At 34.0% G+C, this 25,176-nt stretch overlaps 2 protein-coding genes across 8 annotated transcripts in view; one reads left to right on the top strand and one right to left on the bottom strand.

Annotated features, from left to right (window-relative positions):
- LOC138311660 (uncharacterized) overlaps window positions 1–23,863 on the bottom strand; it is a 27,373-nt gene extending 3,510 nt beyond the window's left edge. For 2 of the 7 annotated variants that reach the window (XR_011206718.1, XR_011206717.1), the window contains exons 1-4: window positions 15,725–15,962; window positions 12,252–12,364; window positions 9,111–11,219; window positions 1,066–1,158 (exon numbers count right to left, since the gene is read on the bottom strand). Coding sequence is in view for 3 of the 7 variants with exons in the window: in XM_069252924.1 (XP_069109025.1) it covers window positions 9,165–11,201 (2,037 nt within the window). In the remaining 4 variants the exon portion in view is untranslated. Of the gene's footprint in view, window positions 1–1,065; window positions 1,159–1,196; window positions 1,268–1,400; window positions 11,220–12,251; window positions 12,365–14,156; window positions 14,277–15,724; window positions 15,963–23,731 lie in introns of those variants that run through there. The other 5 variants (XM_069252924.1, XR_011206716.1, XM_069252923.1 and 2 more) reach the window with 5 other exon arrangements.
- On the top strand, window positions 22,542–25,176 carry LOC138311662 (L-rhamnose-binding lectin CSL3-like). The gene is made up of 4 exons (XM_069252927.1): window positions 22,542–22,600; window positions 23,673–23,996; window positions 24,209–24,490; window positions 24,880–25,176. Exons 1-4 carry the CDS (start codon window positions 22,558–22,560, stop codon window positions 24,885–24,887), a joined length of 657 nt encoding a protein of 218 aa, XP_069109028.1. The 5' UTR covers window positions 22,542–22,557; the 3' UTR covers window positions 24,888–25,176.

Here is a 25,176-nt window from a genome sequence, read left to right as displayed (position 1 = left end):
GAAAGCAGTTTAATTCTTAAAGAAATAAAACAATATGGTATTGTTCTTATTTATGTTTTTAAAAAGCAAGATTTTGTGTACTTAAACTCTGTGTGGTCTCCGATTCATATGATGTACATATCGTGACGCTTTTATAATAATATGATGAGAGAGTTATGTCCCTTGTTATCCAGGTCCGTTATGTGTTATGTATGTGTGTATGGGTAATTCTATATTTGTTATATTAGGAAATATCTTACAAAAATCATTTTTAACTACACTCAATACCATTAAGCCCGGTATCGGTTGTAGGAATTATTCTATGTCTATGATTCTTACATTAATACATTAACGTCTGTTACACGATATTAACCAAAGGTCTGTTAATTTATCTTCTTTGTCAAACAACTTTTTCCACTCTGTGTCAAGTCAATAACTGTTGTGGGACTTACAGTGAAATGGTATTGTATAATGATATGCCTTTCGTGAAAATAAGAACATATTAGAACACCCATTGATGTGTGGCAAACACATTTCCATCATCCCACATTGCTTATCATACAGTAACAAAGTGAGGAGTCGATTTTTGTTGATACACGTCAGTCATATTAACAATTTATGTCAATTTCTCCACATAATTTTCGCTTTCTAACTAAACATTTTTTTTAGAAACGGGTTAATCCTACTTAAGTTGTATACATGAAGATTCATGTCATGGCTAATGTGAACAACATATATTCTGTACCTTTAATACCGATAGTTATCTATAAATAGAATGGTTAAGATTATGAAAGTAACAATGAAGAACGTATAGGTATAAACACATGTAGTGTAGATGTACACTTCCCATATTAACATGTTACATCAATACACTTAACTCGTATCATATAGAATTTGATATACTCGTGTCAAACGCTTTGAATCATTAAACTGAGATATATAGGTACAAAACAATGGTTAAATTAGATTGACGAATATATATGTACGTTTAACAAGACCAGCAGAAATAGAATCAAGGAGTATTTGATAAATTAAATTTACAGTTTGTTTTTCGACAATAAAGAAATGCTGATTTTGAACAATTACATTGGAAGCCGATGTAAGAAGATGTAAATTGTCACTTTAGCGCCATCCTGAAGTGGAGAGTCGTCGCCATCTTAAATGTGACGTTTTAAATATCTGTAAATAATTTAGACATATTATCCATCAACTGTAACTTTGTTGATATTCACAAAAACATCATTTGATGACAAGGTGTGTTCTCTCTTTCGTTCGGGTTGTGTACAAGTTAAGCTATATTTAGAACGAGGAAGTTCCTACTTTCGCGTTATACGCGATGAACCATGACGTGACTTGGTATCTTGTGTAGTATAAGCTCCACTATCTACTTCTATATAACAACTCGAACACAAATACTTTTTTGCCGACTAGCCTGGCGCGTACAGTAGCCAGAATTTATTTTAAGTTACTGTTTTATGTATTGTTCAAAAGTATAACTTCGCTTCTCCCTCCTCTCTTTTTCTCACATACAAACTGAAATTTATTTTAAAGATCAGTCCTTGACTAAAAACCAGAGATAAAACATTACTCGTTGATATTAGAAATGCTTTCTTTTGTATATGTCAATATGAAAACTCTGGAAAACCATGGACTGATCAGAATGGAGAAGTACATGTACCATAATTAATCGTTAACGTTAATGGCTCTTAAGATATGCAATATGAAAACGAAATTTATTCTAAATAAAAAATGCAAAAAGACACCAATTGCATTGCAGTGTAATATAATGACTTGAAGGTTTTTGCCTGATTGGTCAAATCATTTTAAACCACGATTAACAAAATAACCATCCTTATGTCTGTATCTCTTTTTTAAAAAAACCCACAAATTTAATTTTAAAAGTTTTGATCTGATTTTGTTCCAGAATCTCAAAGCAAAACTATTATCGTTTACATATCCATAGTGTATTTGAACTTTTTTTCATTTCTGTCTTATTTTATTGCTGAAGATATATAAATAGAACTGAAAATTATCCTTGTACTAAAATTAAAACCCAGCCAGATTCTGACCATTGTATGGCTAACAGTTAAATGTTAGTTTATCACAACGGAGATCTAACTCGGACGTTTACTTCCTCGTACACAATGTCGATTATAAACACATGTTATAAAATCAAAAGACAAAATATAAAACTATGAAACTTGAACCAGAAAATGACATGAAATTATATTTTTATTTAGATTCACGGTTTGACTTATATTTATCACACTGTTGTACGTCAACATTCACAGAATCTTATTATGTTCTACATACTCAGTGACACAAACGTAGTAGACTCGTAAATAAAACCACTCCTGGTCACAGAAAAAATGTTATAGTTAACTTCAAATAAAGAAAACTTATTCCAAAAAGGAAATGTGATAATTTACAAAAATTGGTCAAAATAAATTATTAGAACAAAATAATTGTTTTTTATCATGCAGAACCTTTTCAATAACGAAATATTATTCAATTTGTATTTAGTTAACTGAGAGGCTGTGAAGTTTAAATTGTCCTTTTTTTATTCCATTTTTTATTTAGTTCACTAATTTAGTTAGGCCGTATAAATTTATCTCGGATCAGATAAATAGGTCCTCCATAACGAATAAGATACCACCTACCTACAACTATTCGGAACTATTTGTTAAACCTATCACAGAAATGTTTCAAGATATTTAAATAATTTGAGTTGAATGTAGCATTACGTTAGAATCAAACAGATCAAACAATAGTTGACTAATATTCCTTTAGTTTAATCAGTAACAGAGATCTAAACGGGTGTAAGGAAGAACAACTCTCGATAGAACTTGGTTATTTAATAAACTGAAAATATAAAATGTGACAATTCAGTCTTTTTTCAAAGAATTTAATATTCACACTTCATAAAACATAGTCAAAATATTTTTGATTTCGTCGGAGATATTGATCATATCGGTCAAGCATTATCTTCATGAATCTTCAGAATATCTTCATGACACGTGCTTTGGGAAAATAGCATTACAAAATGCTTCTAAATATAGCATTTTACTGTTTTTGCAGTCAATGCCAACAGGTAAGAAATAAAGAAATTAACTCGGTAAAGTACGTAATGATATATAACGACAAGCAGTCAATTAAGATGTACATCATTCTATATCTATGTTACCATTACATAGATGGCAGTACATAACAATAAGACATAAATTAGCTTCGGATTCATTAATTACAAAATTATATATCAAAACAACCATCAATAAAAAAGCAATATTGCATGCTATCAAAACAATTGTCTTGGGAAATGACTTTCTTTCTCTAATTATCAACCTAGTCTGATTTAATGGTCCCAGAATGTAATTTTACTTTTTGAGAATTAAGTTAATTTTCAACTTTAAACATTTTTTGAGCACAATATATATTACCTTATAATATCACAGATAATGATATATTATACTAAAAACTATTTACTATGGTAATCAATTACAGTCTATTCAACATTTGTAATGTTGTTTCTGTAAATCAGCAGGAAACACAAAAATCAACCGAAGTATCTCGAACCAATATATTGATACAACGTTATGCCATCGCGATTGTATATATATTCTATAAAAGTATATTTATATAAATAAAGCAAATATAAGTACCTACGTTATCTTAATTTTAAATTTGTTAATGTAACAAACATTTTCTTTGATTGAATGTTGCAAAATGTTCGAACATCTAAATAATTTGTTGATATCATAAATTAATTCTCATCAAAGTATCTACTGTTATCCGTAAAAAAACATCTTAAATATGACTCTTGTGATGTGGTTTCAGTATCAGAAACAAGACCATACAGTAAATCTATAGTATATAACTTGGAGATGAAGTCTGGTGATTTGGTTTCAGTATCAGAGACAAAACTATACAGTAAATATATCTAAGAACAAAATTAAATCTGAAAATATAGCTTTGAGAATGTCGCTATACATTTATTATCCCAATCTACTATAGTCTTATAGTTAGACCCTGAACAAGTTAGTATTTTAACATACTGTAGTCCCTCCATCCCGGAGGATTATTTTCTATTCAAGTAAATTTCACCTTATCATATCGATACATCCAACCAAGCTGATATAACTTAAAACTTAATTAATATTTAACATGATAAAAATAGCATTAATTGTCTATCTACAAAACACATTTCACTCATTCAAAAACGATAACATTATACAAGACAAGCACGTATATTTATATGACAAAGTTGTAACAATGTCGACATAATGTATAATCCAGAATAGGTAAATCCTGACCCTGTTTTACTTACAAACAAAATAGGTCAATGTTTCTAGACATTAAGTCTCATTATGTTTTTTTCAGAATTCTACAAACACCCATAATAAATTCAATTTAGATAGTTTTGTTCACACTTGAGTTCATTCTAAATACAGAGACTTATACCAGTGATTACTGTTTCACGTGTTTCACGATTTCCATTTTCTCTCGCTATTAATCTCGTTCACGGATCACTTATTTTACGAATTTAAAGAATGTGACTTTTTTAATATTGTCAAATTTAATAAATGATATACAACTAAAAGGAATATATCATAGTCAATGATAGTAGCTCGAGGAATTATGAGTATTTCTTCATCTTAATTACAAGTTTTTATTATAGCATTGTACATTAACTCATTTTGTCATCAATAAATTAATTTTATCATGAAGTAGAATTTGGTATTTTTTAGAATAAATATATTGCAAAAGCATAATGGGCTTTTAACACCCTATATCTGATGTTTATCATTTCCCGCCACACTTTAAACATTTAGAATACAAAATAGTTTCATGTTGTGAAAATATGATCTAATTATCTAACAAATATGAAGTGAACATTTTGGTAACAGGAATGTTTTACTTATAAAATTGATTTAAAAAAAATTTAACTTGGAACCATCCTTTAATGGTATCAATTTTTAGAAATCAAACCAGCAAACTACAATATAATTTGATTTAGTTTAGTTCGATTGGGTTAACGACCCATATACAGTCAGCGTCATTTTAGGAAGTGTTTTTGAAGTATCAGGAGTAAAAACACCAAACACCTGTTAGTACTTGGTATCTACCCTGTTTGAACTTACGACGCAAAGTTATGGAAAACTGTTTAATGTAGACAATTATTCAACAGGATTCAAGCACATGGATTTATACATATGTTATATAATCTAAAATGGTAATTTCACATTCTACAGATATCACTGGTAACAATGAGTGCATTCCCTATCACACACATAATTATTGAACCTAAATAAATAGATTAAGAGCCAAAATAGACACATGAATCATGTGTAATATAATTTTATATATTATTACATTACATTAAGCAAACGATCCTCAATTAGGGTAACCAGGTACTCATTATTTATTTTGATTTAGAACAGTGTACGAAAAGATCAATTATTATTTCTTTCATACCCACGGGTGTAATACTGGCTGGTCTAGGGCAATACACTCATGCCGCCTGAGGCTGTATTGCATGGCTACCCATGCAATAAAGCCTCGTGAGGTCACAGCGTCAACAAAATTTCTATTTCCTCGGTAAAATTTTAACATTTTTTTTCACAAACTTGACTGGTTTTACTTTTAAAGATGCAAACAACGGAATTTTTGTTGAAAGTATCACGTAAATTTTCATGTATGAAAAATTGTCTTTCAGTCGTGTATTTCTTCGAATTATTTCAAAATGGCGGGATATTATAGTTGTAAAATTGCAATAAAACGTCGAGGTATGAAAGAAAAATACTCTTTCATAAGTGGATATGAAGGATAGGGATATTCTACCCTCGGTATCACAAAATGTTGCAAAACCCTCGGCAAGCCTCGGGTTTTACTACATTTTGTGACCCTCGGGTAGAATATCCCTATCCTTCATTCCACATATGAAAGAGTCTTATAATCTTAACACTCGGCTACCGTGGTTCTACATAGAAACTACAAAAAAGAGGTATAGAACAATAAATACTTTACACAATGAATGAAACTATCTATTGTTATTTATATCAATCTTCCATCTTCAATTCCACAATGTATATTACATTAATAGACAAAATTACACATAAACAGTTAATGTTTAGCAATCCTATCTGGATTCTTTCGACAGACTATTGTTGTTGTTTTATCCTTCTGATGGGCATACCTACATGTATAGTCAAATGAACAGCGGTGACAATGTCGTATATCAAACACAATATCTGATATTTGGATATGTTTTTGATATAAAAGCATTATTTTTAGCTATTGAAAAGTATCACAACTGATGTTGTAACACAAATTAAGAAGACAAAAATTTAATGATAGTGGGCAACAGCACTAGAAACCAACGTTAACATACTTGACACCAGACACCAACGTTAACATGTTGGATACTAGACTAAAACGTTAACATACTTGACACCAGACACAAACGAAAACATGCTACAAATCAGACACCAAAGTCATCATACTTGACACCAGACACCAACAAAAACATACTTGATACCAGAAACCAACGTCAACATACTCGACTCCAGACACCAATGTAAACATATTTGACACCAGACACCATCGTAAACATACTTGACACCAGAAACCAACGTAAACATACTTGACATCAGACACCAACGTAAACATACTTGACACCAGAAACCAACGTAAACATATTTGACACCAGACACCATCGTAAACATCCTTGACACCTGACACCAACGTAAATATACTTGACACCAGACATCATCGTAAACATACTTGACACCAGACACCAACGTAAACATACTTGACACCAGAAATCAACGTAAACATACTTGACACCAGACACCAACGTAAACATACTTGACACCAGACACCAACGTAAACATACTTGACACCAGACACCAACGTAAACCTACTTGACATCAGACAATAACGTGAACATACTTGACACCAGACACAAACGAAAACATGCTACAAATCAGACACCAAAGTCATCATACTTGACACCTGACACCAACAAAAAAATACTTGATACCAGACACCAACGTCAACATACTCGACTCCAGACACCAATGTAACCATATTTGACACCAGACACCATCGTAAACATACTTGACACCAGAAACAAACGTAAACATACTTGACATCAGACACCAACGTAAACATACTTGACACCAGACACCAACGTAAACATATTTGACACCAGACACCATCGTAAACATACTTGACACCAGACACCAACGTAAACATACTTGACACCAGACACCAACGTAAACCTACTTGACATCAGACAATAACGTGAACATACTTGACACCAGACACCAACGCCAACATACTCAACTCCAGACACCAATGTAAACATAATTGACACAAGACACTTACGTAAACATACTTGACACCAGACACCAATGTAAACATAATTGACACCAGACACCATCGTAAACATACTTGACTCAAGACACCAACGCAAACATACTTCACACCAGACACCATCGTAAACATACTGGACATCAGACACCAACGTCATCATACTTGACACCAGACACCATCGTAAACATACTTGACATCAGACACCAACGTCATCATACTTGACACCATACACCATACACCAACGTAAATATACTTAACACCAGACATCATCGTAAACATATTTGACACCAGACACCAACGTAAACATACTTGGCACCAGAAACCAACGTAAACATACTTGACATCAGACACCAACGTCATCATACTTGACACCAGACACCAACGTCATCATACTTGACACCAGACATCATCGTAAATATACTTGACACCAGACACCAACGTAAACATACTTGGCACCAGAAACCAACGTAAACATACTTGACACCAGACACCAACGTCATCATACTTGACACCAGACATCATCGTAAATATACTTGACACCAGACACCAACGTAAACATACTTGGCACCAGACACCATCGTAAACATACTTGACACCAGACACCAATGTAAACATAATTGACACCAGACACCATCGTAAATATACTTGACATCAGACACCAACGTAACCATATTTGACACCAGACACCATCGTAAACATACTTGACACCAGAAACCAACGTAAACATACTTGACATCAGACACCAACGTAAACATACTTGACACCAGACACCAACGTAAACATACTTGACACCAGACACCATCGTAAACATACTTGACACCAGACACCAACGTAAACATACTTGACACCAGACACCAACGTAAAAATACTTGACACCTGACACCAACGTAAACATACTTGACACCAGACACCAACGTAAACCTACTTGACATCAGACAATAACGTGAACATACTTGACACCAGACACCAACGCCAACATACTCAACTCCAGACACCAATGTAAACATAATTGACACAAGACACTTACGTAAACATACTTGACACCAGACACCAATGTAAACATAATTGACACCAGACACCATCGTAAACATACTTGACACAAGACACCAACGCAAACATACTTCACACCAGACACCATCGTAAACATACTGGACATCAGACACCAACGTCATCATACTTGACACCAGACACCATCGTAAACATACTTGACATCAGACACCAACGTCATCATACTTGACACCATACACCAACGTAAATATACTTAACACCAGACATCATCGTAAACATATTTGACACCAGACACCAACGTAAACATACTTGGCACCAGAAACCAACGTAAACATACTTGACATCAGACACCAACGTCATCATACTTGACACCAGACACCAACGTCATCATACTTGACACCAGACATCATCGTAAATATACTTGACACCAGACACCAACGTAAACATACTTGGCACCAGAAACCAACGTAAACATACTTGACACCAGACACCAACGTCATCATACTTGACACCAGACATCATCGTAAATATACTTGACACCAGACACCAACGTAAACATACTTGGCACCAGACACCATCGTAAACATACTTGACACCAGACACCAATGTAAACATAATTGACACCAGACACCATCGTAAATATACTTGACATCAGACACCAACGTAAACATACTTGGCACCAGACACCATCGTAAACATACTTGACATCAGACACCAACGTAAACATACTTGGCCATTCCTCAACTTACCTCCGTAAACCAAACGACAAAGAGTCCTTCTCATTAGTTTTCGTTAAATGATGACTATAAACGATCTATTCTCTCTTTTGCATTGTTCATGAATTGTGTTACTTCGCTGCTACACGCTATTGAGTTTCTGTATTCTATGAGTGCCCTCTGTGTGTCTCCAGCTATTTCGTAACAGAATCCCAACATATTATGGACAATCCAGACACTATCCAGAACAGAAGATCCACGGCTTTCATCATACTTAATGATTCGGAGGTCAAGCACTGCTGCATCACGTCTTTTGGTGTCTCCTAGTTCGTTGTAATACAGAAAAGACAGGAAAACGGAGTATGGGAGCGAGGGAATTGGCAGACAATCTCCGCGTTGGATTTTGGTGATCTGGTATATTTCTGATGGATATAAACAATCGTGGGGTATAAATATTGGGGATGCATATGCTTCTTTAAATTTTGCGAACAGAGTATAACCACGGCCACAGAACAGAGTTACATACTTCTTCATATCCTTGTTGATTGGAGGACAACATATTTTAAATGATGTGATCCTGTGCCGACATATGTCCAATGTTTTTGTGTAGTTTCCAGTTTGATAGTAATACGTTGCCAATCCCAGCAGTCCTGGACTTGTACACACTGAGGCACCAGGTGATAGAAATATCTTGCATTTCCTTAAATATTTGTATTTCTCTTTATTCCCTCTACATGCCGTATGTTCACGAAATTTGTCCATCGCTACATTTGAAAGTGAGTGTGTTGTAGTGACGTAGGCTAAGAATTCATTATTCTCCGTCTTTGTCTTACTTAGGAGTGTTAATGATACCGGGAGCGATGCCGAGGTAGCATCGTATTGTCGTGCAGAATTGAATAATTCTAAATCGCGTTCGCTTTCTGATAGAGATGGCAGAAATGATAGACGTCCATGTGTTACATTACAAAGTCTATCAACGACATCTCCTATAGTTGGTTGCATAAAGGTTCCAACTGAGAGACATGCCCATTTCATATCATGTAGATTTAGCAGGAAATGAAGAAGTTTCTGTTGATTTCCTCTGTGAAATTTACCAAGGAACATGTTGTTAGTTGGGATAAAGTAATTCGGACAATGTCCAGCCTTTACCCAGGTTATCAAAATGTTTAAACACAACATGAAGCAGATAAATGTGTGTTTCTCTTGCCATAATGAACAAGGCGTTTTATCAACTGCATGGAATACAACAGTTTTCATTATATATGATGATAGAATATCAGTATCGCCGATGATCTCTTTTAACGTGTCAGATATTTGTTTGAGGAAGTACTTCAGGAGACCATACACTAAAAACTGTACACGATTGAGAGAGTAAACGAGCTTCCTTTCAGCAGTTGCAAACGATATGCTCCATTGCAGGAATGTGTCGGGTGACGTTATATCTCCCTTAGGGACTAGATAACAGCCATCATGTACGATCTCGTCTTTCAAAGATTGATCTGGCCATCCATGGAGGCGTGGTCTAATCACCCATTCACTTGCTTCTTTGGGCCAATGAAGACATTTGAAAGAACCAGCATAATCCATGTCAACATTGCAAGCATGAAATGTGGCAGCGGGTCCGTGCGTTTCAGTGCTAATCTTTAGGATATGACCTATCGCTTTAACTAAATTTTGTTTAAACTTTTCACTTGACAGGAAATATCGATCTTTCTGATCTTCTTGATCTTCCACTATTGCGTAATGAAATTCCGTATTAACCTGGCCCCCAAGATAAACAACTTCTAATGTTACATAACCAGGCCTACTATTAGCTGGTCTCATCCACAAAACTGATTTATCATCTCGGTTTGGTGGTAAACTGTTCATCTGGTCAGGACACAACACTACTACGTTTCTATCAATAAACATGAAGTCACCGTCTGAACCTTTCATGTCGAATCCTTCACTCCTGCTACCGGTCATATATTTGTCATGCATGAGGTCTTTATCAGCGTTGATTACGTTTTCCTGTATATCTACCCCTTTCCTCCTGATATCCACTATTTCCTCACTACCTATCCACCAGTCTAGATACTGGTAAAGTATCCAAGATCTCTGGTACTCCTCACCCTGGTCACTCATCTTTGTTATATCTGCATCCTGTAATTAAAGTACTACGTATGTTATATCCATATAATGTGTATCAATATATAAAATGTTTAGATTTCATGGAGATGGATCAATACAAAACAGTTGAATAACTACAAATGGTTATATGTGAGACTATAAGGTCATTGCCGATGGGTCCAAAACATTCATTTACACTCTGAAATAGCTTTCACAGAAAACGCGCATTGTTATTTTCCAATACCATCTAACCTCACTTCTCTTGAATGTAAACATCCAGGTTAATATACAAAAATATAGATGGGATTGACAAATCATATAATATAATTGCCACACCCAAAAAGATAAACTTTATGACCTTAAAAATTTTTGTTCCGTACTCGGAGAGAAGATAGCAGCATATTATTTGAACACAAGCCGATTTTTTATGTCTTAATGTAAAAATGTAGATATACAGATTTGATTTTAAAATATTAGTTCTTACTTTTTCTCAAAATGAGAAGATGTCCATGGGGACAAATCCTTAAAAGGTCTGGAGGTTTTAAATGTTTTATTTAGAAGACATGGATTATTATCGAGATAACCGAGATTCCACATTCTATCATCAAAGGGTTACGATCACTTACACTGTTTACTTTACACCCCTCGAACACGTCATAGCAAAACTGAAGGCAATTCAGCAGAACAAAAACTGACCAATCACAGGCATGTAAAGACCTTTTTGAAGAGCAACGATCATCTTCATTGCCGTAAATGTACCGTTTTGGTTATCCGATGTCGCATAAAAAGCCTTCAGTTTTGAAAGGACAAAGCGTGGGGCTGTAGAGGTCGTAAGTGATCATAATCCTAGGAAATAGAGGATGATGTTCTGTAAGTGATTCAAATTGGCCAAAATTCACACATGACCAGAAATCAAACATACAAATAATTAAGGAATCTTAACAATGCAATTGTTGAAAGAGCAACATGATTGTTCATCATTCTACGAAAGAAAAAAAAAATCATTTGTGAAAGTGCTCAAGTGTCTAGTGTTTTGGAAAGTAGAAATCCTCAGCTGAAACCTACCTTTATGATTCCTCCAGTATACGGCGGTCTATGACTGGATGTAAATCGTCACTTTGGATACCAAGGTAACATAGACTCGCCCGTCCCGTCAGGTTGGACAGATCAACCAGTACCTATAAACTATGTATTGTTAATGTGACGTATGTGACTGGAGTATCGTAGTAATTAATCAATTAACTGTCATTTTTTCATCCACAACAACAATCCAAGAAACAACAACGTTATCTATCAATGTCTAAGTCTATATAATTAAATTAGAGTAAACAAGGCTGGTCTCCATATGAGCTACACTATAAACAGAACAAGGTAATTCCTACTTTCGTTTTTTGCCTTTACAACGCACTAAGTAACGCCAAATATGGATTACCACTGTATCGTATTTACATGTTCACTGCACAGTACCTACATGATGCTACTAACCCCAATGTATGATATTTTCCAGTTTTTAAATTGGCAGTTGGGCTCTGACGTACTAATACCACAATCAGAGTTCAAAAGGTCAAGAATTAATGACCGAGTTTTACGTCGGTATGATAACTCACTGAAGAATATTCTGAAAACTGATTAATATGGAAATATATTCTTATAATTAATTTTCTCTTTGTTTCTGGCTTTCTGATTGGCCTATTCATTTTTTTCATTCCACGATGAAAAAAAAAATCCGAGAATGGCGCGGAAACCCGACGTTATCGTGACGTCACTATAGAAACATTGACGTTGCGTATCGATTTGGAAAAATAATTCCTTGGAAAAATCAATGGAATCGTACATGTAAACGTATTTCATTTGATAAAGTAGCCTGGAAAATTAATTATAAGCATTGAAGTCACTATTTTTTAATTTCTTTCATACCGCGATGAAATTAAAAAATAGTGACTTCAATGATTAAATGAAAATATTTGAAATAGATTGAAATGTTGTACTTATCATTGTATATCCCGTTTTATCAATGAGACTATTCCATCTACTGTTATTGCTTAGTCTGTTGTCCGTGGCAATACACCGGAAGTTGAAAGAATTTAACTCTTTTCCGCCAAACACTGGCTGTTACATCAAATGATAGTTTTCACTATACAAGCGTATAACTTTTATTTTCATAATTTACTTTTCATCCTTTTTCTTTTTATAACGGGTATGACTATATCATTATAAATATAAGCATATCTAACGGGCACTATTGGTTATGCTATAACACCCAATGCATGTCAAAAATATGACAACTAATTCTGAATCAATGTTAATAACAAACATATTTTAACGTCTGACTATTTAAGCGGTATATGTACTTTGATTTAAATATAAACAGCCATGTTGTATAACCCTACACTAACAACTCAACACTTGCAACAGACTTGGATAGTATACAATTCCTGTGGTGAGATATTAAGACCAATTCCACAGTATTTGTTATCTGTATAGTATGATAAGATATACATAATAATGTAACAGTAGATTTGTACCATTAATCAAAATAGTCACATTCCTGTGAAATATAAATATGTATAGAATAGTCATTTTTCTTTCTCAAACAATTTATGGAATATCGTTTTGTTTGGTCAGTTACATTATTAAAATAAATCTCGTTATCGTGTAAGAATTATTATTTTTTAATTAGATATTTGATGTACTTACCGAGATAGCAAGTACCATGTTTTATCAACTTTATGTTTCGTTTTCAAAATTGAATTTTATTTCATATATCCTGTGTCTATGTTACATCATCCTCGATTTCCATGTTTCAAGACCACTTAATATCTCTACACAACTTGGATATATCATATTAATACTGAAGGCCGTTTCGGAAAAAAAAACTGACCGATCACATGCTAATACAGACTTCAAAGTCTACAACGGATCATGATTCTATTATTTCGATGCAAAAAAAAGATCAGACTACATAATTACCTTATGATGTCGCATACAGAACCTTCAGTTTCCTATGAAATATCCATGGGTGTAGTGATCGTAAGTCATCGTAACCCTTAACGAGAGACCCATGGAATGTAACGGCCATCTGACAAAAAACTAAAGGCCGAAAACACAACGTATAAGATATCATAGCGGCAAATTTTTCAACAATCGGAATTCCCAATCCCCACCATTGTTGTAAGAGGTCAAGAGGAGTAGAGATTTAAAGCAAAATTGCAACAATGTTTCCGTTTTGGAGACCCACCTCTCAGTTCGAAGTGGTCATACCTACTGTGTTTATTCAAGCAATATTCTCAATATCTTTTGGGTTTATGAAGTCATAGAAATCATAATGGAAGGAGATTATTTCATATACGTGAAGGGTCAATGAAAATTAGTCATTTTTTTTAATTTTCCTTACTTTTAAAATAAAACAAATGAAGATGTTGCGTATTGACATCTTAGACAATAGTTTGATTTCACTAATGATCTCTTTTAAAATTCCCCGCGAAAACGTTTTGCATGTATGACGTTATATGCTCAAAGTTCAATTCCTGCGGTCTATGGAAAAGTAACATCAAACTTCTAAGCAATAGAAATGAGTGTAAAATATGAAACTAAATTATATATATGATTGTATTCACCCAATTATCTTTCCTATCAAGGATGGTTATAATCAACTCAGGGGTTAAGAAGAAGTAGGATTTTTAAACAAAACATGTCACAATTTATTTTCTTACAATACTGACATAATATTGTAAATTACATGTAATCAAATGTAAATCAATACGAATGACTAAGGTTTTTATTTAGTTTTTATATTTACATTGTTGTTAAAATGACTCTCTGATAGTTGTAGTATACCATTTTAACAGAAAAGTTATGCAAGCTAATTCTAAAATACATAATACGATATGGTCGTTTTGTTATCTATGGTCTAAAAAACAGGGTTTTGTGTAGTTAAACTCTGGACGGTAACCGAATCAGATGATGTACATTTAGTGACGCTTACAAATGATCTGTATGTGCGATACCATCTTTACATAGCGTAGGTGTTTTTACCTATTTTTAGAAGCAGGTTTTTCCTACTTTCGTTTTATACGCGATGAACCATGACATGAATCATGTGTACATAACATATTCTATACCTTGAATAGAGATACTAATCTATTAAGAGATTAAACAAATAGTGAACATTCCCGTTTTTGAAGGTGACACTGAACAACTATTGGTGAATGCATATGTAGTGTAGATGTAGATGTATACATTATATTTATCGGAAAATAAAATTACATTTGTTCCATTCAGCAAATACACACTTAGCATAATTGCATGTTAAACTCTGATCATATTGAATCATTCATATCAAGATGTATCCATGCTAAACGCTTCGAATACTTGAACTGAGATATAAGGATACAAAACAATGGTCCAATTAAACTGACAAATATCCATGTACGTTCACCATGATCAACAGAAATGGGATTAGGGAGTATTTAATCAAAGGAATTTACAAAAACAATATGATTTTCAATAATAGGAAATTACTCATTATGGACAAGTACCTTGGAAGCCGAGGTAAGAAGACGTAAATTGTCACCTTAGCGCCATCCCGAAGTGGAGGAGAGAATCGTCGCCATCTTAAATATGATGTTTTAAATAATCGTAAATAATTTACTCATATTTTTCTCCAACAGTTACTGTTACATGATTTTGAATCATACGGTAACGAAGTGAATTCTTAATACTTTGATGATATTCACAAAAACTACATTCGATGACTAGGTGTGTTCTCTCTTTCGTCATGGCTGGGATACAAGTTACGCTATTTTTATAACGAGGTAATTCCTACTTTCGCTTAATACGCGGTGAACCATGATGTGACTGGTGGGTATTTTGTGTGTATTGGCCTGTGACCTTGGTTCATGATAGAATAGTTATTATCTTGGGCATGGCTAACAGCGGTAATCCAGTGTCTTCTTGTGATATCAAGATATACCCGAGGACCTGTACATACACCAGTGTCTCCTATATAGATAATCACTATTACATTTACGTTTTGTCTTTTTGTATACACTGTTACGGTTACCTTACCGTTTTGTCCCTACATAGTTATTGGTGACAAAATGTAAAATGTATTTCATTATTTTGCGGTGTATGTAACGAATGATGCTTTGATACACGTCATTACCATATCTGTCAGACAACAGTCTAGATTGAACTTTTTTCCATATCACGCAAGACATTTCTTAAAAATAATTCTGTTTGAACATTAGGAGTCATGATGGTTCATCGGATGTTCCATTTTCATAAAACTCATTATCTGAGAGATATATAAGCTTATGGACCTTTACTGAATTCTATAATATGTTTTACCTCCCTGGTAAGTGTAATAGTGACCGAGGGCGCATTTTGATATTTTACCAGGGCGGTATAACACCATATGGGCCCAATCAATGATCCTTAATTTTTATATTAGATATGATACTTATTTTATAATGTTTGCTTTGTATTGATCTCCACGTGACACTTCATTATCTATTATATCAATCTAATCAATATTTCTGGAAATTCACTCGAATAAACATTGCCTACGTATGATGATATTTAGTTCAAAGCAACCACTCACACTTATTTGTCTTCAACAAAAATTGATACACTTTTAAATATCTTTTCATGTCGAGTGGTTTGTTTTGCTATTAGCCATGTACATGTACATTGTTTTTAAATGAGTAGAAGTTAAAGTAATATATAAAATATAGATCACGTTAACGTATTTTCTGACTAAAAGTCGTCTTATTGTATGCTTACTTTTTATAATAAAGCTTCATGGCCACGTACTTTTAGTTAAATGCAAAACAACAAATAAACATTTGTTCTGTTATTTAGTATAGCTTGGGATTGTTTCTATGTAACATCGCTCACGACAACGAATTCCTCGTGTCATAATAACACTGTGAAATGTTAAATTGCATAACAGGAAGGTCTAATTGACACAAACTGCAAACAAGTAACAAGGGAAAGATTCAGTTTGGCATGTATGGTCACTTAAATGAATATATGTTAATATATTTACCGATCAATATTTTATTAATTATAAATTGCCTTTAACTTATTTTATCTTCCAGATACACTTGTGAGTAAGTAAAAAGGCAGTATTGTGTGAATTTGTCGTGATAATCGATGTTTTTATTTTCATGTTTAGTAAACACTATTTTAGCATTTCCCTTTTTAAGCCATTGACTATTACTCAATGAGGAATAAATCGACATTTATGACATTTTATTGACATAAGCATATTATCATATTAATGACGTAGTCAACGCTACAAGTTTCCGTAAAGCATATGAAAAAAAGTGTAACTTAATCTTTTATAAGTGTGTAGTCGATGCCAGGTATAATGGGAGTGTCATAAACTGTTAAAATAAAGTGTATTGAAAAATATCATTTTTTTACTGATATTTGAACAGATATTTCTGATGGTATTTGTTTTTGCTCAAGCAAGATCTGTCTAGATTTATTCACTTCAGTCATCAACGTCTCTGGCCTTAAACAATTATGACGAATCTTGGAAATTTAAAAAACATAAGTAAAACACGGTTATAACGAACCTCAAGGGACCAAATAAATCGCTAATTATAAACACTGTATACACAGTTATAACGAACCTCGAGGGACCAACTAAATCGCATAGTTATAAACACTGTATACATGGTTATAACGAACCTCAAGGGACCAACTAAATCGCTTAGTAATAGACACTGTATACATGGTTATAACGAACCTCAAGGGACCAACTAAATCGCTTAGTAATAGACACTGTATACACGGTTATAACGGGCCTCAAGGGACCAACTAAATCGCTTAGTAATAGACACTGTATACACGGTTATAACGGGCCTCAAGGGACCAACTAAATCGCTTAGTAATAGACACTGTATACACGGTTATAACGGGCCTCAAGGGACCAACTAAATCGCTTAGTAATAGACACTGTATACACGGTTATAACGGGCCTCAAGGGACCAACTAAATCGCTTAGTAATAGACACTGTATACACGGTTATAACGAACCTCAAGGGACCAACTAAATCGCTTAGTTATAAACACTGTATACACAGTTATAACGAACCTCAAGGGACCAAATAAATCGCTAATTATAAACACTGTATACACAGTTATAACGAACATCAAGGGACCAACTAAATCGCTTAGTTATAAACACTGTATAGACGGTTATAGCGAACCTCAAGGGACCAACTAAATTGCTTAGTTATAAACACTGTATACACAGTTATAACAAACCTCAAGGGACCAAATAAATCGCTAATTATAAACACTGTATACACGGTTATAACAAAATCGCTAATTATAAACACTGTATACACGGTTATAACGAACCTCAAGGGACCAACCAAATCGCTTAGTTATAAACAATGTATACACGGTTATATCGAACCTCAAGGGACCAACTAAATCGCTTAGTTATAAACACTGTATACACTGTTATAACGAACCTCAAGGGACCAACTAAATCGCTTAGTAATAAACACTGTATACACGGTTATAACGAACCTCAAGGGACCAACTAAATTGCTTAGTTATAAACACTGTATACACAGTTATAACAAACCTCAAGGGACCAAATAAATCGCTAATTATAAACACTGTATACACGGTTATAACAAATCGCTAATTATAAACACTGTATACACGGTTATAACGAACATCAAGGGACCAACTAAATCGCTTAGTTATAAACAATGTATACACGGTTATAACGAACCTCAAGGGCCCAACCAAATCGCTAAGTTATAAACAATGTATACACGGTTATATCGAACCTCAAGGGACCAACTAAATCGCTTAGTTATAAACACTGTATACACTGTTATAACGAACCTCAAGGGACCAACTAAATCGCTTAGTTATAAACACTGTATAGACGGTTATAACGAACCTCAAGGGACCAACGAAATCGCTTAGTTATAAACACTGTATAGACGGTTATAACGAACCTCAAGGGACCAACGAAATCGCTTAGTTACAAGTTTAGTTATTTATATATATATATTTATATTTATAAATTGAATGTCGCCCGTTAGGGCGACATGATTATTTATCTGTCACCCAAATTGTATTCATATTGACTATATACTACAATTTGGTAACTGTTTATTGCTTGTATTTACATTCAACTATTTTTTGAAGAAACGTCGTTAATAATGCATTTAAATTTGCCGCTCGTCACATCGCTGACGTCAGCAGGTACAAATACCGGAACAGCGGATATTTTCCAGATATAATATAGTTCCCCATGGTATCATAAATAAAGTAATCAAAAATGCATTTTATACCACATCAAACTTTATTTTAGCAATAATACCTAAAAAATCTACAAAATAAAATACACTTTTATAATATTCAAACATTTTAACTCTTGATGTGACAGTTAATATCGCGCAATGTAGATTCCCTTCTCTAGTAGTGATGTGGTTCCGAATCAGCGCTTGGAGAAGGACGCTGCTGAGGTGATTTTTATCTGATGATGGAATTCTATTCCGCGAGAGACAAAGTGATTTATTTATTAAACCACATATTTTGACGTAGGATAATGGGATTTTGTGCCACTAGAAAGGTAAGATGCAATCTTATTTAAATCTGACTTTTCTATGATAGTTTTGTAGGATATTGAGTGTGCCTGGTTTCGCTTTTATGAATCTTTATGTTTCTATCAGTCTGTCAGATATCTGTCGATATTAATCAATGAGTTCTTTGGATAAAGTTGGTTCTCATTAGTACTGTCGTCGTTTTTCTTCGGTCTAGCCTAGCTTCGGCATAATACCATTCCGAGCGCCTCCCCCAAGACGTTCGCAGTGATGTAGAGTCTAGTGTACTCAGTAAGGGTTATCCCCCTTTAATCATCAAAATTCACAAACACTACAATTTAATTTCTGTTTTCGGAAGGCACGTCACTATTGCTGAGTACATTTTTATGCTGTGTAAAGCTCAAACGATGTGATTGTTCTTAAATCAAGTTGAACATTCCATCAGTTTAAGCTGAGTTTATCTCGAAATTACACGGTGTAATTCTACTTCAAACAGTCAAAAGCTTACCATGCCAGGTACATTGTACCTTGAAAAACTCTCAACTCAAGCCCCATGCTGTATTTTTCCTTGTGTTTTCCAATCAAAGTAGACTAGTTTTTAATTTCCTCCAGTGTTCCGGACACAGTAGCAGACGACGTTCTAAGACGCTGGACGATGTTTTTATGACGTTTTAATTAATTTGGTATTTGGAAAGCGTCCAAATAGTAATTACTGCAATTTTAAATGTTTTCGTCTTGATTTCCATTTTAATTTCATTATTAATGCTAACATTTTTAATTTAAAGTTTAATTATTTCGAATACAAATCCTATGTGATGATAGGCTACTAGCTTTGTTTATTGTTTACTGGCGGCCATGTTTGTTTACATTGTTTGTATTCCTACACAGAGACCTCATCACTGTAAATTGCAGACATACTCGCATATACTACAATTTGGTTTACTAGTTTATATAGGCGAATGCAACATGGAATGTAAATATAGACATCTAAAAGAAACGTTGACAGGGACTAAACGTTATAATCATGAACGTTGTTCACGTGTTTTACTTCATTACATCATAAAAAGTGTTCCATCGAAAAAAAAAATGTTCATCACCAAGACATCTGTTGTACATTTAAAGGTAAAATTAAATAAAACAAATGTTCATCTAACTCGTAAAATCCCTAAAAATGCAATTATATAAATAATAACCAGGTGATGGCAGAAACATAGTAAATTATGTTACTGGATCAAACATACATATACATGTCACTATCCATACCCACTCATAACTGTTAGGGCAATTAAGTTCATTGAAATTTCCTTTTTAAGATACAAATGTAAACTTATATCATATCCAGATTGTAATGATATAATAACAATATTATTACTATCTTTGATTCAGAGTTAAAACAAATGCTATGTTTTGTTACATACCATCAGAAACATAAAACATAACCTTAGGCATAATGCCAGTAAAGCAACACCATAATCAAATGTCCCTCAGTTATAGATTGAAGCCGACTGTAGCTAAACGACGTCCAAGTTTCCATAGTGGATATGAATAGACATAGTCGATGTTAATATGATAATCTTCTGGGTTGAGAGTTCAAATCCTATGTGGGGCAGTTGCTAGGCACTGGCCGCTGGTCGGTGATTTTGTTCCGTCGTCCATCAAACCTGGCATCTCCTTACATCACCCTGATTGTTGTCTATGATATACTTAACTAATAAACTAAACCAAACCATTCTAATGACGCAACTACCGTTTTTGCTCTGTCCGTGGTGAAGAATTTTTAAAGTGCATCTAATGGGTAATTACCACCAGTCCATGCGTGTTATGGTGTCATCAAATATACATACATTACAACATCACTATCCATATTAACTTTTCAAACCTGGGTTTTATATCATTCAAAGAAATATCAATCTACCGCTATTCCAAGATAATTTAATTATTCGTGATTTTCAGATTTTCAAATTAGAACAAGGATAACAGTTTATGTTAATTAATAATTAATTAAATCACTACACATATACCTAAATATTTACAGTTTGCACTGACATGGACTCAATAACCATGCTTTCTAGTATTATCATTATCAGTGCATAATGTTAGCACAACACGCGCGTCGATTCTATTGTAACGTGAAAAGTCGATGGCGTAGCAACGTGGGATCATGACCCCACTTTTGGCGGGAACATATGAATGACTCGATTCCAATCAGCTGTTCAATCGAATTCGTTGACGATGACGGGAGAGAAAAAAATATGTGTATTTTTATAAAAAATATGCAACTGCCGCGGGAATTAATAATATTAATTTACTTGAAAAACTGTAAATATAAGGAATAGATGTTTATTTTGTTGAGGTTATGAGGGTATAATGATAATGGAGCCCGTGTAAATTTTATGTAACCCGGCTTCGCCGGGGTTACATAATTTACACGTGCTCCATTATCATTATACCCTCATAACCTCAACAAAATCAGCATCTATTCCTTAAATAACAGGTTCTCATCAAACCTATGTAAATCAATGTCTATATACATAATGCTGATGCCATCAACAGTGTGAACTCTGACTGATATACTTCCCTAATTATCATATTTATACTCAATCAGTATAACTGATTACCTGTTGTTAACACAATTGTTTTAATTTCCCCATGACGTAACACCTTAACACCAATGTGTTCCAGCTCACCTGTCTCTGATTTCCATATCCACGGTTGAGTGAACATTAATATTGTCTATATAAGCTAAGCAGCATGTAAATTTTGTCTTCACTCAGCCATTTGACCTAACAATGAAGACCTGTCTAGTTTTTCTAACACTCGCTGTAGTGTCAGGTAAGTAATTTAAGATGAAGTTAGCTACAGATAAATGAGTGACTTTTCATTGCAATGATTAATTAGTTTTTCTTAATCATTAAGTATAAAATATGCGATATACATCAGTTGTAGGTTGTTTCATCATTTAATATAGCATTTTTCATTAAATTCATACATATTGTTAACGATATGATACGGAAATAACTATATCCGAATGCCAATATGATCATGCGAAGCGATTCTCTTAAGGCTTCTATATACAATAAATCAAATAAATTAAAATATTTCAGCTACTTGGGGTCGTTTCCTCTCTCTGCATATTGAATTTGTCTTCTCTATTAGAGGATTACACATATAATTAAATTGACTATAGTACAGTCAACGTTTCCTGTCTCTGCACATTGAATTTGTCTTCTCTGTTAGAGGATTACACATATAATTAAAGTTACTTAAGTGCAGTAAAAGTTTCCTGTCTCTGCACATTGAATTTGTCTTCTCTATTAGAGGATTACACATATAATTAAAGTGACTTTTGTACAGTCAACGTTTCCTGTCTCTGCACATTGAATTTGTCTTCTCTATTAGAGGATTACACATATGATTAAAGTGACTTTAGTACAGTCAACGTTTCCTGTCTCTGCATATTGAATTTGTTTTCTCTATTAGAGGATTACACATATAATTAAAGTGACTTTAGTACAGTCAACGTTTCCTGTCTCTGCACATTGAATTTGTTTTCTCTACTTAAGGGAGACACGTATAATTGAAGTGACGTAAGTACAATAAACGTTTTCTTTCTCTGTACATTGAATTTGTCTTCCCTACTAAGAAGATACACATATACGTAAAGTGACTTTAGTACAATAAACGTTTCCTTTCTCTGTACATTGAATTTGTCTTCTCTACTAAGAAGATACACATATACGTAAAGTGACTTTAGTACAGTAAAAGTTTCCCTTATTTGTACATTGAATTTGTCTTCATTACTAAATGAATACAAGTATATTTAAGTGACTTTAGTACAGGAAACTTTTCCCTTTTCTGTACATTGAAGTATAATTGAAGTGACGTGAATGGTTATGATTTTCAGTGGTACACTCTGTCCCACCCATAAGGAAAACGATCGCATGTGAAAACCGAACTGCTTACCTGAGATGTCGTCCAGGATATACTATTGAAATAGTAACAGTTAAATATGGCCGTTCTGACTATGACACGTGCCCCTGCAGTAGTATCACCATTAGGACCACCCATTGTTCCTCCAGACAGTCTTTCGATGTAGTAAGAAGCTCCTGCGATGGCCTCCGCTCCTGTGAGGTGCGAGCGTCCAACAATGTATTCGGGGATCCTTGCCGTGGAACCTATAAATACCTCAGTATCCGCTACATGTGCAAGAAAGATATAGAGACCGCTGGTAAGTTGTTCTTCTGTAATAGTACATCAAGTGTTATAACAATCCGGAACATTTAACAATTACAATTCTGGTCAATATAGTATCAAGTGTCATTATTTTCTTTCTATCTCGTTTGATTTCTTTTGTGTAGTATTAGATTTCCAATGAAGACAGTAATGTTGTGTCACAGCCTCATTGATAAATGTATCCTAATAACTAACATTTTATCATAGATATCAGGCACAGTATCACGTGTGAGAATCGGAAGACGACGCTTTCCTGCCGCAGTGGTGAAGTACTCGACATTGTGTCAGCTAACTACGGTCGTTCTGAACTCGACATTTGTTACAGTAAAATAATCAAGACAACGCATTGTTCCTCAAGCAAGTCCTTCTACAAGGTCTATGACCAATGTCAGGGCCTAAGAAAATGTCGTCTGTCGGCGTCCAACAATGTGTATGGCGATCCTTGCAGAGGCACAGTCAAATATCTAGATGTCGAGTACAGATGTGTTCGTGAGTACCCTGAAATTATCTGATTTATTGAAGAAGTTGTTCATCTTATACTATAACTAGTTTTTTTTCAATTTTTTATAAGACCATTTCGTATTTGGTCGCTTCAGTCATCTACAACCCTAAAGTATATCATTAGTACAGATTCATTCTGTCAATGAAAACGTTGTTCACCGTAGACTTCACAAAACACTAGATAAGATGAGGTTTTGAATACAAATGCACCCTTTGATAAGAAACCGTTTCCTTTGAAACCTCAACAAATAGGTTTTTGGATCATTAGTCTATATGCTACCCTATCTGAATTAATAAAATATTCATATCTACTTAACTAGATTGTATGCCGACTGCTTTTGTTTCAGAAATATAACTAATGATATTTATGTTCACAGTGTACTAGGAGTACTACAGTTGCGGTGCTGCTGATTTATTGGTACTTAGCGGTGCAGTAACTTCACAGAGTAAATCGACTTATGCTGCAATATTCGGGTTATCGTTGATGATATATGAGCTCAACATTTTGAATATTTGACTTTTGATGACACAGGTGTGTCTGTTGTAGTTTATATCATACATAACTGATGACTGTGACTAGGAAGAAAACCAGGACAGGGCGATGTCAACCAGAGACATATCTAGTGGTATGTGGCACATGAGATTGAATGTAAATGTATATTGTTAATTATGTC

This window comes from Argopecten irradians, unplaced genomic scaffold (assembly GCF_041381155.1).
Source record: "Argopecten irradians isolate NY unplaced genomic scaffold, Ai_NY scaffold_0081, whole genome shotgun sequence".
NCBI lineage: Eukaryota > Metazoa > Mollusca > Bivalvia > Pectinida > Pectinidae > Argopecten > Argopecten irradians.
The sequence above is the reverse complement of the archived record's forward strand: the minus strand, read 5'-3'. Positions and strand labels throughout refer to the sequence as shown.

What these genes read in the sequence shown, in the direction of transcription:
- LOC138311662 (XM_069252927.1), top strand. Translation starts at nt 22,558, where the DNA reads ATGAAGACCTGTCTAGTTTTTCTAACACTCGCTGTAGTGTCAG. An exon ending in AACACTCGCTGTAGTGTCAG is followed by an intron (nt 22,601 to 23,672) that starts GTAAGTAATTTA and finishes TATGATTTTCAG; the next exon opens with TGGTACACTCTGTCCCACCC. An exon ending in GAAAGATATAGAGACCGCTG is followed by an intron (nt 23,997 to 24,208) that starts GTAAGTTGTTCT and finishes ATTTTATCATAG; the next exon opens with ATATCAGGCACAGTATCACG.